The 18,226-nt window shown below is 39.1% G+C and overlaps 1 protein-coding gene across 1 annotated transcript in view; it reads right to left on the bottom strand.

Moving 5' to 3' along the window:
- The window catches only part of LEPR (leptin receptor), a 714,243-nt gene that overhangs the window by 129,532 nt on the left and 566,485 nt on the right, over window positions 1-18,226 (bottom strand). Inside the window, exons 11-13 of the mRNA XM_069232491.1 lie at window positions 15,350-15,498; window positions 2,223-2,376; window positions 2,052-2,134 (exon numbers count right to left, since the gene is read on the bottom strand). Coding sequence (XP_069088592.1) covers window positions 2,052-2,134; window positions 2,223-2,376; window positions 15,350-15,498 — 386 coding nt within the window. The remainder of the gene's footprint in view (window positions 1-2,051; window positions 2,135-2,222; window positions 2,377-15,349; window positions 15,499-18,226) is intronic.

Raw genomic sequence — 18,226 nt, forward strand, 5'->3', positions numbered from 1 at the left:
TTATTTAATTTTCTAAGCAGTTGCGGACCCCTAGAGGAGGCTTCGTGGACCCCCAGGAGGCCCCGAGCCACAGGTTGGGAACCATTGCTCTATACACACAGTAAAGTAGAATAGGACTTTGTATATCTGCGAAGGCTAACTTGCAATAGATATGCTCTGGGAATTGTAAGGTCCTCACCCGCACAGTCATGGCATACTTCATCATCAGGCATTTTCACCCGTGAACTTACATGGGCTCAAGTGGGCTGCAACCCAAAAGTCAAAATAGTATTCATTATTTCTCACTATTATTTATTTCGTGGGTACCAGGGCTCGAGTTATAAGGTTACTAGAGATGGATTGGTGCTACTAGTAGTCTTCCATCTAACTAGGTCAACATATTTCAGTTGTTTATTCAGAGACCAGTGGGTCTGCGGTTTTCTTCAGGACAGGTCTCTTCAAACAGCTCTCAATAATATTAGGGAATACCTATGTGTAAAGCTTGCATGCCAAAAAGTCCTATCAATGATGATACTAAGAGCCGCACAAACAGACACCAATATTGTTTTCACATCAGATTCTATCAAATGTTTAGACTACTTATACTAAACCCAGGATGGGGAAGGAGGTGTCACACTGTTGGCAATTGTCAAGGATAGACCAGTGCCTGTGGTGGGGTAAAGGAAGCAGTAACTGCGGTGGTGGCCTATCATAGACAATTGTGTAACTACAGCACAAGTTCCTAGAAAAAACAATTTATGTTATGGTGACTTCTTCCAGAACATACTGGAGATGCACTTAGAGAAGTAATAATGACAATCAATATTATGACCCAATATTTGCTATATTTATTCAGGATACAGAAAAAAACCAAAAACCATTAGAGTTGCGGAAGAGAATATGCAAATTTATGTCAAAGGTGTACCTGCTCTCTTATCTCGCCTTCTGAAAACAAAAGCAAAATTGAGGTTTTTGCTTTTAAATATTTTCCAACCGGACTTCGCTCACAAAACATTTACACATACAATGAATCTCTTTTCGGAAGGTGTGCCCTATGTACACCCTTCCTAATAGTGATTAGGTATGGTTTTTGTAACCCATTGTGCGAATCCCTGACTTTGTTGTAACAGCAGTTCATTTCATGGTTGCAAAGTGTTGAGGAAAACACCCACTAATCACTACTGTGGTAAAAGAGTTCACTTCTGTCTCACCCGATCTCTAGCTGACTGTCTGATGAACACTTACCCACTAAACATTAATGTGGAGGAAATGTAAATATGGCTTTTTCTAATATGCTTCTAAGTATCAGATATAAACAATTGCTTATGATCTTTCTCTGTTTCAATAGAGGGTTAAGCTTTTTGAAATATGTGTAGTTCAAGCCTAATTAAGACAGTCATCTTGTAAACTGGGATTAAGTGTTTTGTGATTGGTCGTTGTATTAACTAATAAATAATTTGAATTTTAATGTAAGATACATTTGATCACTGCAAAGTGATAGCTATTGTTCCTTCATGACACAAGTTTAGTATTTCTCAAAATGAAATGCTAACACAGAACAACAAAAAATCTGCAGTAATTAATTTACTATAAACCTGCTCCTTAGACTAAGCCATTAAAACTGAGCATACTCCCGCTTATATTGTAAATACAATAGCTATTTACCGTTTATCAACCTTTCTCCATTTCACTGGCATTCGACCATTTTTCAGTAAAATTGTTTTCCATTTAAACTGCTTTAATAACAGAGCAGAGTAACTCAGGGGACTGTCTAGGTGACTGATCACTTTAAATTGTTATGATCCAGAAAATCGTTGCTAGCGCAAGACATCAATTAATATTTGCTTTGCATGCTTCTCACCCCCTGGGGAGGGTTGTGTACTCTTTGGACCATTTGACAATATCCAATCAATAATCACATGGAAGTGTCACATTTCTTGACGCAGTAACTTTAGTTTAAGCAATGGTCCCTGGTGTAGATTTAGCCAATTCACAAACTGGTCCTTTAACAGTAATGCGCTAAATCTACACCCAGCAAACAAAACTGAAAGGCAGATAATGCATTTACATACCTCCCACAGCAAAGTAACCATTGTCCGCTTGTTTATGGGATCGTCTTCAATTTTTCTCCAAAATGAAGGCCCTTTCAACGGAACTGCAAAACAAATATTATTCTAATCACGCACGTTGATTTAAATCACCTCCAGTTTGTAAGCAATAGATCACATATGCATTGGCCATACCTTGCACATCTTTGACTGTTGAATAAATTGGATTGCTCCACTCACTCCAATATCCCGCTCCACTTAGCATTGAGCAGCGCACCTGCACAATGTATGCAGCACAGACATCTGACACATTTATATAGGTGGATTCTGTTTCCATCATATCATAGATCTGTAAAACAATCATATGAGGAATGAACTATAAAACTACAAACTACACTGTTCACTCATTCATTATAGTTGCATTTGGTCTGTCATTTAAATCGGACTCAAAGGTGATTGCTAGAGAATTTTTACATTTGCTTTGGTAAACATTGACAGATTAATTGAAACAGAAGCTGCCATTGAAAACAACAACAATAAAGCAATCAGAGATTGCTGTGCTTGGTAAAGTTGTAATTTCCAAACTGAGTTAAACAGACTCAAAAGTTCAGTAGAATTGATTTTGAACATGCCTCTTTCTTGGCCATTATTTGAGGTTTTCCAGAGTTTCTGAGTAACTTGATCAGGGGTGGTTTATCATAATTATCAATGTAAAAATCCCTCCTCTCCACAAAGCCGATGAAAGTGGAAATAAGAAGAGACACACACCTACTTGGGTGAATTGTAGACGTTTGATTTTGGGATGGGCGCAAGTGAATCAGACGGTTTTCAGTCTTATAAATGACAGATAAAACACATATTTATTTGCATTCATGCTCTCAGTGTAGTTAGTTACATTTTAACTTAGGGAATTCAAGTTACATACAGTGCTGGCATAACTAGTTTTGCATTAAATAGCTTCTGTTGTGATGATTTAGCATGCATCTTATACCACTAGGGAAGTAAAATGCATCCGAGGCATGATCTAGAACATAATCCACCACAGTCAGATGTTCTAGATTCTAAATCGAATCACTGCTCTTTGTTTTGAGGTCAAAGATTCAAGTAAGGCCTGCTGCCTCTGTCAATCATGAGTCTCTTCTTTACTTCTGCTCAGATCTACAGCCTCCGAACAGCTTCATTCACTGCCTAGTTGGTGCAAGACTCAAAGTCAATAACCCAGACCTACTTTCTTTGTTATACGCATGCAAACAACACACCGGATGAGCCACAATCAATTAGAATATACTTCGATTGAAAAAGGTATTTTGCTCAGTCGTGGAGTGAGTTACCAGAACATATACTAAAGAGCACCACATTTTCTGGATTTTCTGAATTCTTCTTGTAAAGGGAAGGAATTGCCATCCTTTCCTATTTTAATAATAACATTGCAGATAAAGAAAGCTCTGTAGATGGGGTAAGAACGTGTGTGGATGTATTCATTGCATTATACATTCTGATATGATGGTTTGTTCATAGATCATTGATATTATAATATTAAATGGTTGGTCCCTTTGATGTGCAGGTTGTCTCTGAGAATACTGCAGAAATAAAGACTACTGCCTTGGATAATTGTATATATACTAAATTGTTTGTAGCAATGCAAAATAAATAAACCATTATGTATGCAAAGCCACCTAGCACAAGTTTAAAGTTTGTACTTTAGAGCAGATGTGCCTCCTAATCCTGATGTAAAAATGTATTTCCACAAACAGCAAAACATCCCACGATGCCTAGACAAATGGTCAGTGTCCATGTAGCAACTATATTGGACCTCTTGGTGAGCTCACAAAAGCCTTCAACCTTGTTTTCCTTGCAGACGTAGCTGTGTCCACTAAATCTACAGGCAACTGAGCCACTTAAGTGTGCCACTGGCTCCAAGTTCAATATTTAAGCATAATTATCCAGGGAAGAAGACTCTCCCAGATTCAAAGCTTAATTTTCCAAAAAGTAAGTGCTAGTCCCCAAAATTATAGAACGTTCAAGAAAACAATTGCTCCCTCTGAGGACATCGCATTACTTCTATAAAAGCATGAACCACTGCTGTGTGCTAAAAGAACACCTATTGAATCACTGTCAATGTGTTCATGAGTATACCCATGCACAACTAAAGAGTTGGGTGCCCCATTAAACAGAGCAGTGAAAGTTCTTGGGGGCAGTAAAAGTGTGCCAGTGTTTAGAACAAAACACAAATGTTGACAATAAGCAATATGATTTGTGAAACACAGATTCCTGTTCCAGTTATGGTTTTGAAACTTAAATCTTTTTTTTTTAGTCCACATCTATCCACATCTATATATGCCGATGTTTCTACCCCCTAACAGAGATTTCTGATGGGGTCTTCATCAGGACAAGTAGTCAGATTTGTATCACTTTGTAAGTGATTTGTATCCATCATTTGAAATTAAGTCAAAGAAAGGTAGCTACCTTCACTTGTCCTGATGACGACCCCATTAGGGATCTCTGTTAGGGGGTTGAAATGTCAACATATATAGATGTTGATTAAAAAATAACAGTTTAAAAATTCTAACTAAGTCAACATTCTTTTTTACTGTAAACACTAGTGCACTATTTGTTCATGATTGTCACAAAGTACTTTCATTGCACTGTTTTATGGGACACTATCAGAAATTGGGTTACTGATTGAGGGGGTGAAACCCACCTTATGAAGAAACCACAATCCTTGTCAGGGTGAAGACTCAAGCAAACCCTAAATTATCATGTGCTCAACCCTCTGGTAGCTTGGCACAGAGCAGTTAGACTTAACTTAGACGTAATGTGTAAAGAATGTATGCAGTATTTCAAACAGTAATAAAGTAAAACATAACACAAGAAAGATCCCACACCAATTTAGGGAAATAGAGTAAAATTGAATAAAAAAATGAAGACCAAAACAGCAAAAATCCAGTCAGTAGAACCAGAGATATGCAATTTTAAAGGATGAAGTGAAAATAGCATCAAAAAGCACAAAGCTCCAACTTTAGACATTTGGTCGTACTAGACCGAGACAAAGTCACAAGTTCAGGTTGTAAATCACAAAAGAAAGTACGGGGTTCTGGCAACTGTAAGTAGATTGATAGTGTGCCAGTTGCGACACTAGACCAATCTTGTACCTCGACTAAAGGTAAAATGTGGATGGATTGTGGGGTGGTATGGGGTCTGTAGAGGGGGATTTCCTTTACGGACTAGGTGGTCTCACACACTATATAGTGTCATGCTTCATCATATGACCACCTAGCCCCACCCAGGTAGGATAATACCACCTGGGCGGACTCAACCTCACTTTTAAAAGAACAGGAGGGAGTGCGTAAATTAATTTGATTTCTGGAAAGAGGGGATCCAGCTATGCTATGGGAATAAAAACACCTACTCAGATACCCGGGTGAGTTTAATAGAAGGTTCTGTGTGGTGTGATTAAAAGAAGTGGGGAACCAGTGTGAGAACAATGACTCACAAGGTCACCTATCTAAAAGAAGTAGCCGACATGTTTCTGCCCTTATGATTGAGCTATGGAGGGTCTCTGGGCATTCATCAGGGCGTTGGATCCCTGTTGCAAATGCTTATTACACGCTGCAGAAATAATCACTGTAGAAAAAGGGGGTGAGGAAGGGCCTACCTTAACCAAGGGAATACCTGGGGAGGACCTACAATAAATAAAATAATATAAACAAACCAAAATTGACGGTGAGAAGATAATCCACAGCAAACCACAACACACGTGACAAATTTCATGCAGAACACAGGAGTACTGGTTGCAATTATAAATAACAGTCGCAGCAATGCTGGCTATGCAAGGCGAACGATAGGTAAGGGCAGACAATTCCTTACCCTAACACTGGAGGCTAATAGCCTCTGGTATCCTGGAGAGGGAGCGTCCCCTTATAGTCAGACTCTAGGGTTAGGAGGAAAAGAGCAGAAGGGGAGAACAAAGATGAAAAAATAGAACAGGGGTAGTCAAGAAATAGATGGTAGAAGCCAAGGACAGGGTGAAAAACTGTAGAAATCCGAGAAAGAGGTCAATGGAGAGGGGAGAAAAAAGGGGGGAGGAAAAAGCAAAAACGGGGGAGGGGGCAGAGAGGGAGGGGGGAGGACAAAGAAAGGAAAGAGGAAGAAAGAAAAGAAGAAAAGAAAACAAGAGAAAAAAGAAAACAAGAGAAAAAGGGAGGAGGGCACAGAACCAGAGAAAGAAAAGAGAAAAGAAAAGAGAAAAAGAGAAGGGAGAAGGGAGGCTTCTTATCTGTGTCTCCAACGTTGGCCGACTCACTGCATCAAAGGTGGGCGCTCTCTGTGCGCCTATACCGACCTCTCCTTCAGGACCGCTTGGGTAAAGTGGCCTGATTGTCGGTAGCTGATATAGTGGTCTTAATAGGGTAAAATTAGCTGCAGCTGCTGGCAATCACCGCCGCGGCCCGGGGGCCGGAAGTCTTGCGAGCTGCCTACGTTTCTGTGAGCCAAGGAGGACTCCGGCCGCCCCGGATGTGTCGGGGGCCGGAAATGGCCAATAGTGCAAGGGGGTGCCCGTGGGTGACGCTGCCCTCATGTGCTGATCCTTCTCTGATCACCGGAGCTGGCGTGGTCGGTGGCCGCGGCTGAGGGAAATCCCTTGTTTGGGCGGATACGCCCAACCCGCGAGTGTTGTCGGGAAACGTAGTTTCCCGGCAGCTCTGCGGGCTGCCTACACGCGTACGTTTCCCAGTGGCGAGCGAGGCTGCCATGGGTTCAGTATGCCCGAAACGCGGAGCACGGGCGGGGTGGAAGGAAAAGGAGGGAAAGGAGGGAAGATACTGTAGAACATCACAGTCTAATATTTTGAGTCTCACCAAAGATGTAACTTTTGGAGCCTGAATCACAGAGTGGGGCAAAGTTTGATTATGTAGCCACCACAACCCCTTCCCTGCTGGCAATATTTTTATCCCTTGGTCTGGTCCCAAGCCCTGTGCAGCAAGATGACTGCTACTGGACCTGGTGGCCTCTTTGTGGACGAGCCACCAAGTCAAAGGTTTACACCAGTGGAGCCATCAAAGGATCTGCTGGTGTAAAACTGGTGCTTCTCTGCCTCTAAACAGAGTGGTGGAAACATCCCGATAACTTTGCATAAGGCCCTTGACCACTTTTTTTGTGTCCCAGAATTTTCCAGCAGGGCATGGAAAGGTGCTGTAGCAAATGAATGTTTCAAAAGGTAAGATTTGGATCTGGATAACTCATCAGTTCATAACCACAGACATTATGTCTTTCTTCGGGATGCTTGATGTCCTGTTGGGACCTCATGTGGTCTACGCAATGCTGAAGTTCCACTTTTTAGCAAGTGCTGATAATGCTACTCCGGGTCTCTTCTACAGCTCCAGATTCCATGGCAGTCCCCTTGGGTTTAGGTTTCTATCAGGGTACAGTGCTACCCACTAATTTGGGCAGCTGGTTCTCTTAAAGTAGGTGATGTCTGTCTTCTTTTAGACAAACAAAAAACAGACCTTCAAGAAGCACTTCCAGTGGAGAACAGGATACATCTCATTGCTCTTCACAAGCAATCTTAAATATTAATTCTGACCTCTAGGGTCCACAATAAATAACAATACCCTGGGGTAAATTATTTATTGAGTGCAAAAGACAGCAACTGTTAGGAGTTTCTGCATAATAACATGCAGATTTCAGTGCTTACCACATCAAAATCCACAGGATACATTTAATACCATATACTTTCCCCCTGTTAATTTCAGGCAGGCTTAATCTAGCAAAATGTAACTCAGGGTGAGATACTTATACAATCCAGTTATTACCAAATGCAGTAAATAAATAATAATAGATTTCAGCTCCTGTGCAAATGGGTTTACACAGTGGTCAGAAAACACCAGCCCACTGGTAAGAAGGGCTTCTTTCAATTATTCACCAGGTCTAGGTGGGTTCTGATGAGCTGGTGAGGTGAGGTGCCATTTTTATCATGAGCCTTTAGCATGTGATTGGTGACAATTTCTGACCCAGTCATACAAGAATCCTCGAAGTCCAGCCATCCCACTTTGCAGACGTTCCTATGGACCTACCTGAAATTGTCCCACAAGTCCTGGTTCAAACCAGTAGAACACTTGCTCTAGGGTTTAGAGCTCCAAAACACCACTCAGGAGCTGCACTATGAAAATGTGAAACTAGCCAAGGCAAATCCCCTCAAATATTTTAGTAGTAGGCTTACTCCCTACTGGAAAATGGAGGAGGGATCCCAGCTCATAGGTTACCATCACAATGATCCCTGCTTAGTATTACCATGTAAGAAGGACCAGACCCAATGTCGTTGTTTGTGCAGGCATCTGTACCCAGGCACACTTCTAACTCCCACATTTCAGGAAAGGTTGCCTACTTCCACAAATGCTGTTATTGTTTAATTGCCACAGAAGCTTTTAACACCTCATAAAAGCTTAATTACTATCGTGAGTGACGACCCGCAGGGTTAAATTAATTACTGCTAAAGCTTGCATGCTGCAAAAAAGTATATTTTTACAGGTAATCTTTGCAATATATTTAGCAAACATCTATTTTTACCACTGAATTAATTTCCTGGTAAATATTAGAAGTAAACTTTGAATGTTTTTTCCAGGATAACTATTATTTTCAGAACCCGAATTGTGTAAAATATATTCAGAACCAAGCCACTCCTTAGGAGAAAACTCCAATATACTTTTCTAAACATGTAGAATGTCTCCATTAACTACTCCAGGGACCACAAGGTACAGTTAGCAGCAGCTTACAAATGGAAAACTGTTTGATTTTGACATTTTTTACTGCAGGTTGCAGCTAGTCATGCCGACGATGTTAGGACTTGTGAACACCTAATCATGTACTCCTAATTATATCATAATCATTTATTTATATGCATTACACTATTGTTGCTTGCTTTTACACATATGACCAAGAATGTGTCAACATTTTTTATAATCCAATGTGGATGTCATTTCACAGTATTTTGAAACATCAAGAGGCTTTAAGTATAGTTGCTAATTTTAATGGGTCATGTAGACCCCAGTCCATCTTATTTAAAGTTATACATTAGTGCATTCCCAAGCGGCGTACCTCACTTTCAAACCTGGCAAACAGAAGCAGGCCTATATGAGAAAAATGAGCCCACTATTGTGTTTATGAATTTTATCTTCTTCTCAAGGACGTTTTGTGCTTCCTTGGAGAGGAAATGCTGCCACATGCACATTAAGTATGTTTTTGCTAAAAGTAGCATGCTTTTGTCAAGTGGTTGCGTTCAATGAACCTACATTGGGTGAAAACCTATATGTACTTGTTTAATTTGTATGCATTCTAGCGTTAAGCTTCAACTGACTTAATTCCAGCAGGAACCCGGGTTGGTTGAATTGACAACTGTCTTCAGTTCTTTTGCTGTGCTGCCTACTGTTTTACCATAAATGCTAGCTGATCTTAGACTTCCTGACATGCTATGTTTTATTTTTTAACAGACTCGTGCTCTGTATTCCAGTCATACATGTCTACACCTTATGTGTAGAGCTCACGTCATTCATCACATTTATGTTTTATGATTCTGGTGCATTTCCTGCGCCCATTTACTGTGGTTTTACTTAAATGCTAAAAAAAAACAAGTTGGCCTAGCCTGTTTCAGCTCCTGTCTGGGCCAGAACACACGGCTGTCTTACATGCCCAGGTTCAAAATGACGGCAAACACTACAATTGTCGTCCTTGAAAAATTACGTCTGCAACACTTCATGCTCAGCAGCATCAACAAATGATGCAAATGCACAGCTCATTGTAATACTCCGCACTCAAACACTGAAACGCAGCAGGGCTTTCGAAGACAGACTATGGCAAAGCGCCTCTGGATTTATATATTTTTTTGTATTTTTATGATCATGATGTGCTTCAGACTTATGATGTTAACAAGTTGGGTGATCTCATTTTATCATGAACAAACCTCAAAAACAAAAAAACACAAATGCAGTTTATAAAATGAAGAGTGTCAATTATCTGTTTCTTTAGCCCTAGAATCAGAAATGGACTGCTATGATGTACAGTTCCTTAATGGAAATCTATATTCAAATAAGCTGTCTTCACCACTCTGAATAATTGCCTGCTCATATCCCTGCGAGGGTTGTTTTATAAATATAGCTACATTTGCTGCCCTGCCATTCAATAAACCTCTCTCTCTCTAGAGATAAGATATCTCAAAGTTAGTGTTGTCAGACCACTCCATGCACCAAAAACGAGTGTAAACAGTTATCAGCTTTGAATTGGCAAATCAATGTACCAAATGTGCTAGTCCAATTACTTTAAATGAAGCAAAAAAGGTACAACTGCCATAATGCACTGATTTGTTAAATAATAAAAGCAGAGAATAGACCGTGTGTGTGTGTGAAGATATCAGGAGCCACTAAGTCCACGTTTGCATTTATTAACAGTGCGACATGTAATTGTGTACACACAAATATTATTGTGTATAGTTTAAATTCGTTTTGTTTCCCTACTTTGAAACATTTGTCTTAAGGGCGTTTCGTTTTGCCATCTGCTGAATGCATTTTTTATATTTGTGTTAGTCTGCTTGGCATTAAAAGTGTGTTTTCATTTTAGTTGAGAATGCTGCCTTACAATAAATCTTCCTAATTGCCAATTAAAAGCTGTTGGTGTTGAACTGGTTGTCCATTTAGGCCAATTAGTTCAATGAATCTCAAAAGATCTCAAAAGAACCTTACCTGCTCAACAGCGAAAACAGCAGAAGCAAAATTAGAACGTGCACCTCCTTCCTGAATGATGACTCTAGCATTGCTCTATTGTTCAGCCACAGGGAAAGCATGGAATTTCAGTGTCTTCTTAGTCTTATTACATCTCCAAAAAGATTTGGCATATATATTCCAAGAGAAGCATTCTCAAAACCCAAACCAAAGAAATGAAAACTTCATCTTAATTCGGAAGATTACTGCACCTCAATAAATTATTTTTTGTAAGGGTGTTTTTGCCTGGAGAATTAAGATTTGTCATGAACAAAAGACACCCATCCCAGCAAAATGGCATCTGGACCATACATGAATTGAAGATTGGTTAGTTGGACGTCCCGCAGGCCATATCTTGCACCATAGCTGATTCGAAAGGAGATGGGAACTTTGCACATTAAAATACAAAAGAAAAGCGTAAAAGGCTTCTAACAGCCGGCATCTTTCACGCGCTTCTCCCATGACGTTTTGCCCTCAACCTTCCTGTTTTGCTTAATTCGTTTTTCCGGGCTTTTTAACTCTGCACACTCTACCATGGTAGCCAGTGCTAAAGGTCTTGTGCTTATCCAGTCAGGCTAAATGACTTCAAACATAAAGTACACCAAGGGTTGAACGTGAATTGGAATTCTGGATCCAATACTATGGAACTCCAACTTGGATTAAAGCAATTAGAATGTCACCTTCAGTTTCAAATGCAATTTCTCACTAAGTAAACGAAGTACTAGATACTTGACAATTCAATTCAAATTCTCTTCATTTGGGTTTTATTTAGAAACCATAAAAACACATATAAAAACCGGAAACAATTAAACTATGACCAGCATTACAAAAAATCATCATTATCACAAAGTTATAAGGTATAATTATTCATCCAGGTTCTTATACAGACTATGGCTCTTAAAAAACAAACATAATTTGTTCAAACAAGCTCATCTGACAACATTTGTAAGCATAAAAGAGCAAGGTGAACTTGTGAAAAGCCTTCCCCTTTCAGTAAAGGAACAATAAAAGAACTTCTGGGTGCATTATAACATTTTAAAAAACATTACGAAATGCAGGGTATCCTGCAGAGACCTTTTGTCGCAGCCAGAGGGACCCAACAAATAAAAATTGTAACAACCTTTGGGGGAGGCGAGGTTCAAATGCAGGAGATTGAGTCTGAATTTAAATAGCAGGTATCTGTCCCTGTTATTTTTCACAAGGGTTAAATACGGCTCCATGCCCAATGTGGTGGTAACCGTAACATAGTTCCCAACTGAGGGTTTCAGCAGCTCTGGTCCTTCCCTGAGCATGGTCACCCTGTTGATGAATCGCTTCTTTACCCATTTGCCATCCCTTCTGCAAATGCCCTCAGGATTGGAGAGTAACTCAGCCCTCCCTATCTTGGGCAGAGCGTCCCTTATGTATCTGAACCACAGTATTCTGAGAGCACCATCCAATGACAAGCATTCCTTCATTATTAGATGAATAAGACTGAATTCCTCCCAGGCCCAAATCCTTACCCAACTCAGTAAAGGACAGAGAGCTATCTGGTCACTGAGGTATTTAATGCCTAGCTCCTTGTGCACACTAAAAGAGGGCATGCTTTGGGAGACACAAAGTATCCGCCTGAAGAAATGATTTTCTTCGATTTATAGCTCATTTACTAGCCCTAAAGACTGAAATATCACTCCCGTACAGAATTTTTGAAATGCACTTGGCCTAGTAGATCTTCACTAGGGTCTTGAATGGTCTACTGCCCAACCTAGATGCATAGCTAAAAATGGCTCCAAAAGACTTCCTGAGCTCCTGCCCTTTTGCTGCAACCAGTGGTTTCCAGTACAGATTTTTATCGAATAACACCCTCAGATAAGGAAAGCTCTTGACTTTTGCCAAGGTATTGTGATTCATAGTAAAAGTCTTAGTTCTGGTTGACTTGGACCTCATTACCGTACTATTTGATATTGTGAAATTCAGATATTGGGCTTTTTCACTTTGGCACGGTCATCCCCAATCTTTTTGCCCCCTTCCTCCTATTTTTTCTGACCTGTTTTTGTTGGCTAAACAGTGATAAAATGCACACGCTCTCTGTGTAAATTGTATTGTTGATTGGCTTTCCATGATTGGCATATTTGATTTACTAGTAAGTCTCTAGTAAAGTGCACTAGAGGTGCCCAGGGCCTGTAAATCAAATGCTACTAGTGGGTCTGCAACACTGGTTGTGCCACTCACATCAGTAGCCCTGTAAACACGACTAAGACCTGCCACTGAAGTGTCTGGGTGTGCAGTTTTAAACTGCCAATGTGACTTGGCAAGTGTACCCACTTGCCAGGCCTCAACTTTCCCTTTTTAAACATGTGAGGCACCCTGAAGGTAGGCCCTATCTAGCCCCATGGGTAGGGGGCAGTGTATGTTAAAGGCGTGACATGTACTTATGTGTTTTACATGTCCTGACAGTGAAATACTGCCAAATTCAATTTTCACTGTTGCAAGGCCTATCCCTCTCATAGGTTAACAAGGGGGTTGCCTTTAAATACCCTGTAGGCTTTGTGTCGCTGCAACCACCGATCCTGCCCAACTTTGCTGATACCGGAGTGTCATAAGTCCAATGTCTGTGACGGCGCGACGACATCGCAGCACCTGCGGCCCTGTGATGTCATCACAACCCTGTAAGGTCACACCGCAGCATCGTGACTCCGCCAGACTTCGTATCTGCTGGAACCGAGGGCTGACTTCGCATCTGACGCTGCTTCACCTCCACCGCCCTGTAGTGAGGGCCCAACGTCGCTGCGCGACGCCACAGTCCTTTTGCCCCGTGGCACCGGAACAGACGCCGCATCGAACCCAGCAAAGCTGCTCTCCTCGATGCCGTGCACCAGCCTGTTTTCTACTTGTTTCTTAAGGTACTGTACCTGAGGGTCGACCGACTCCGTAAACGGCGCAATCAGCGTTGCATTGTAGGAAACGACTCCGTTATGATGCCACTTATTACCAACCTGCAGTGTTTTTACCTCAATAAATAAGCAAAAAGTGGTCTAACGGTAGGAATAAATTAAATTAATATTTTTGAAAAACAGTGCTCATTACTGTCTTCATGGATTATTTACTTTCCAAAATTTAATTCAACTAATTAAGTGCAAGGCAAAACGATGGTTCATTAATGTATTGTACAAAATACAGGATATTTACAAAAAAAAATACAGAATATTTACACACAAAAAACAAATTATAAACAGCAAAAGACATTACATGTATCTCATTGTAGTCGCTTTTTCTTCTAGATTCGACAATGGACAGCTTTCATGTGAAAGCACACATTCATGTGAAACCCACTTTAAAACAATATATAATCAAGCAGGAAATCCTTCTGCTGAACTAATCATGGATTAATGCTTCTATGTGGACAGTTAACAATCTGTCCAGAATATTTCAATGATATATACAGAAACCTGTACTGTATTATGTCATATAATTCAAGAACATATTCTTGTATTATTATTAATTACTTTCATAACACAAAAAAACTCTTGTAGTGACAAGGACGCAATAGAGAAAAAAGTGCACCCCAAGAGAAAAAACACAATGAAAACATTACAATCAAAATTCACTGTTGTTTCTACAATAATTAGTGTATTGCTATATGCACAAAGACAGCCTTGATTGATATTTGAACAAATGCATCCATAGGGGAATCCCCGTTATGGGATAAGAAGTAATGGGGTCTGTCATGTTTAGCTGTTGATGACATTTTGACCCTTAATGAGGATACAAAGGTCTCATCAGGATAAAAGATAACCTGGGGAATGATTGACTTACAGTAGGGTTGCAATTAATGAAATTCTTAGGATAAAAGCCACACTTGGCAGAGAATGTGATATCAAACATGCTGCAGCACAGGAATTCCTGCTTGATTGTATATTGTTTTTAAGTGGGTTTCACGTGAATATGTGCTTCTTCAGATTTAAAAACCCATGTTCACATGAACATTTGAGTTGCTCTTCTGCTTCATTAGCTCACTTTAGAGTTGAGCCGAAAATATCACCTACTGTTTTAATTAGCACTCTACCTTTTTTAGGTGCTTTCTGACTTGAATAATTCATGTCTCTAGTTCCCCTAAACCTATTTGAAAGATATTGGTGTGTTTTTCTCATTATGTTATTCTGTATTTTTCTAAATTGGTTTGGGAACTTTATTGTTTTCTTCCCTTCCTACAGCTTGAATTCAACAAACCTTTATCCGGGGGTTTCTTGCAGTTTATGCTAGCACTACAATAGATTGAGCAGAGATTATCTTGTCTACAATTTTGACTTAACTAGATTGTGGTTATCAAGTATATATATCCCTGAATATACCATCTTGAATGAATTCTCAACCATGTGAAGGTTGTTTGATCTATTCTCCATACCTTTTTTCACAAAAAGCTGTATTTATATTATGAATATTATGATAACTGTCATTATATTTTTCTAAACTAATACATTTTTAAAATATTTACAATTCTTGTTGTAGTGGAGAAAACAGGCGCAAAAACAGAGCCCACTTTGAGGTAACTGACATTAGTAAATTCTGTAATGTCTAAGAAATGTACTCTACCTTCCAAGTGCCTTCTTTCCCATCTGCTGAATATTGAACCTGAAACCGAAGGTCTTCCACCGGAAGGTTTGGTCTTTTCCAGCTCACATTCAAGAGTCTACCTTCGGTGGCAATTTCAGCACTGATGTTTGAAGGAGGTGAAGGTTTTACTAGAAATTCAAAGATAACATCTACATTGTGATACATACAGTGGCATAATATGTCTTAAGAACACAGAAGAACCAAAGTACTACAATCTTAATTTAAAATACTGTTATATATATATATTTGCAAATATATATATATACAAATTTGTCACAAAACACATAAAGGATCACAACACAATGAATAATTATATCAGAGACAATTTAGTCAATTAATACTTAAAATTGTGTAATCCAAGAGCAAAGCTGTTTTCTGTTTGACATTAAATGTATCACCACCAGTTTCAAATGTTTTTTACTGACCCCAGCTGAAACATATCCAATTTGGATATCAGATTATGAACAGCAGAAGAAATGGCGAATTCAGGATTAAATAGAAACAGCCATTGAAACTACACTACTGTTTTTAAGACCAATAACCAGTTCCAAGATGCAGCAACAATTGCAACAATTACATGGAGGAGCCTTCTTAATAGTTTTATGAGTAATCAAAAGTATTTTGGCCAACTCAATTCAGCTTCATCCTTTTGTATCAGTGTAGCAGCAATTTCCAGCCTGGTCCAGTGGTCATCAATGCATTGTCAAATGTTTTCAGAAACTAGTCATAGAACACAAACTGGTAAATACAGTGTTATGTTTTCATTTCAGAGAAAAAAACATTAGATATTCTCATTTTAGTTATGTTTGCGTTGAGTCATATGCCTACAGAAGCCATGGTGCACTGTCAATAAACTGTATGCCATTTTTAAAGCAGTGACCTACGGTGTCAATGTGTTTGGTGAAGTGTACTATGATCAATTTAATCTTGCTATATTGAACTTTAAAAGCAAATACTATAAATCTATTTACCTATGTGTTTAAAATGTAAAAATGATGTACATATAAGAACTGATTGAATGTAAGATTCATTCCACGGTGAACTGTAAAACAATCCTGCTTGTTTTCTCAATTTACCAACATCCTGTGTAATGGGATTCGTACCTCCCTGGTCTTCTCATCCTGCTTATCCTCTCTCTTTGACCTCTGCAGCTAGTAATATCACTCTCACTATGTTGTGTACTTAGAGAAAGCTGCAACACTTCACTGTTATAACAGTTTACTTTTCTCTCTTTTTATCTATTTTGTTTACAGTACTGGTTAAAAATGTGTTAACGTTTATCGTGGCTCACATAGCACTAGCATGATCATCGCAACCATTTTTTAGTCCCAAGAAACATAAACTACCCCAGTCCAAAGTAACATGCATATTCCAGTTCTGGAAACACACACATAGAACTAGCAAATAGAAAATATACACTGACCTTACTTTCAGTAAAAATGAAGTGGTATTTACGTGTAAGGGAAAATGCATAATATTTTTCTAAACCTAAGAAATATGGGTTTTAAACCTAGCAGGTTTGAGCACTATCCTCTATGAAAATTGAAAATCCAGTATACATTTCTGTACAAAGTCACACAACATAACAGCTCCATGTATTGGGCAGTTACGGTGGTAAAAATGTTTCTGGCAGTATGCCACTGTATACAATAGTTACAAAGATAGTTGTTCAATGTATTGGAGGGTTCATCTACATGAAACGTGTTCTTGGGGTATGCAAGTACATATTAAAGTCACAAAAGATACCAGCTCATGTATTTTCAATACAGTTTCTAAAATCACACAGTCATCATTGCAAGCACAACGTATACAGTAACAGCACACATCCAGTTTCCCAACCCCCATCAAGACATTTTCTCCTTAAACAACTCCCCTTTGGTGGGAATTTGTGCTCAAAATCAGGCTTAATACAAATTAAAAGTTGAACAAAATACAGAAAGGACAATGATAGGGTAATAATAGCTTAATACAAGTTTACAAATGCATACAACTATTTTGCCCTGGCCTAAAGGTGTGTCTCAAGGAAAAATAATTTTATTAAAAAAAGACAATTGAGTGATCAGGTTTCTGATTGGCTCAGTTCATGAAAATACATGACCATCAATACTTGCCAAAACATTCTTCTTATAACTGCACATATAATAACATCTTGTTATTCATTCATTGATTATGTTTATTTTGGGACTAAGCCCATAAATAACACACAATAAAAACATTAGAAAAATATAATGCTAAAATGAAACATTATCAATTTACATCAGTGGGATTCATGTAAAACCTATTGTTTACCCTCTTAGAAAGTTCATATAAGCTTTAAAAGAGTACATTTACATGTTATTTTGTTTAGGCATATATAAAAGCATTTATTTCCATGGAATAGTACAACAGCAGTGAGATATTTACGGAGAAGATATGAGCAGACAATTTGAATGATTTAAAGGAAAATACCCTTATTATCCAGACAGAATAAGGGTAGCTGCTGAGACATGTAACCTTAAAGGGGTTACCATTGGTCTGGAAAATTCAGTAAGCTGTCTTAAAGCCTTACGCCCAGAGCATTATAGAGGGGTTTTATTAAGGACCGTCTTGATTTAAATAGGCTTGCCAAAAAAAGTAGGTGTTTTACATCCTCATTAACATAATTGCAAAGTGTGCAGTGTGGAGATCTTGCAAAATGTATCTTCCACCTACTGGTAAACTTGTGTACTTGCTGTGTGCCTAACCTAAATTTTATATATAGTGTTCGAGCTTGGGGTGGTATATAAATGTCCATATATGGTTCCGGGGGAGAGGCCGGTTTGAAGGCTAAGTATTCATCAACCAATCCACCTGCTTTAATGCTACGGTAACAAGATT

The sequence above is a fragment of the Pleurodeles waltl genome, chromosome 4_2, assembly GCF_031143425.1.
Source record: "Pleurodeles waltl isolate 20211129_DDA chromosome 4_2, aPleWal1.hap1.20221129, whole genome shotgun sequence".
NCBI classification, from domain to species: Eukaryota; Metazoa; Chordata; class Amphibia; order Caudata; family Salamandridae; genus Pleurodeles; species Pleurodeles waltl.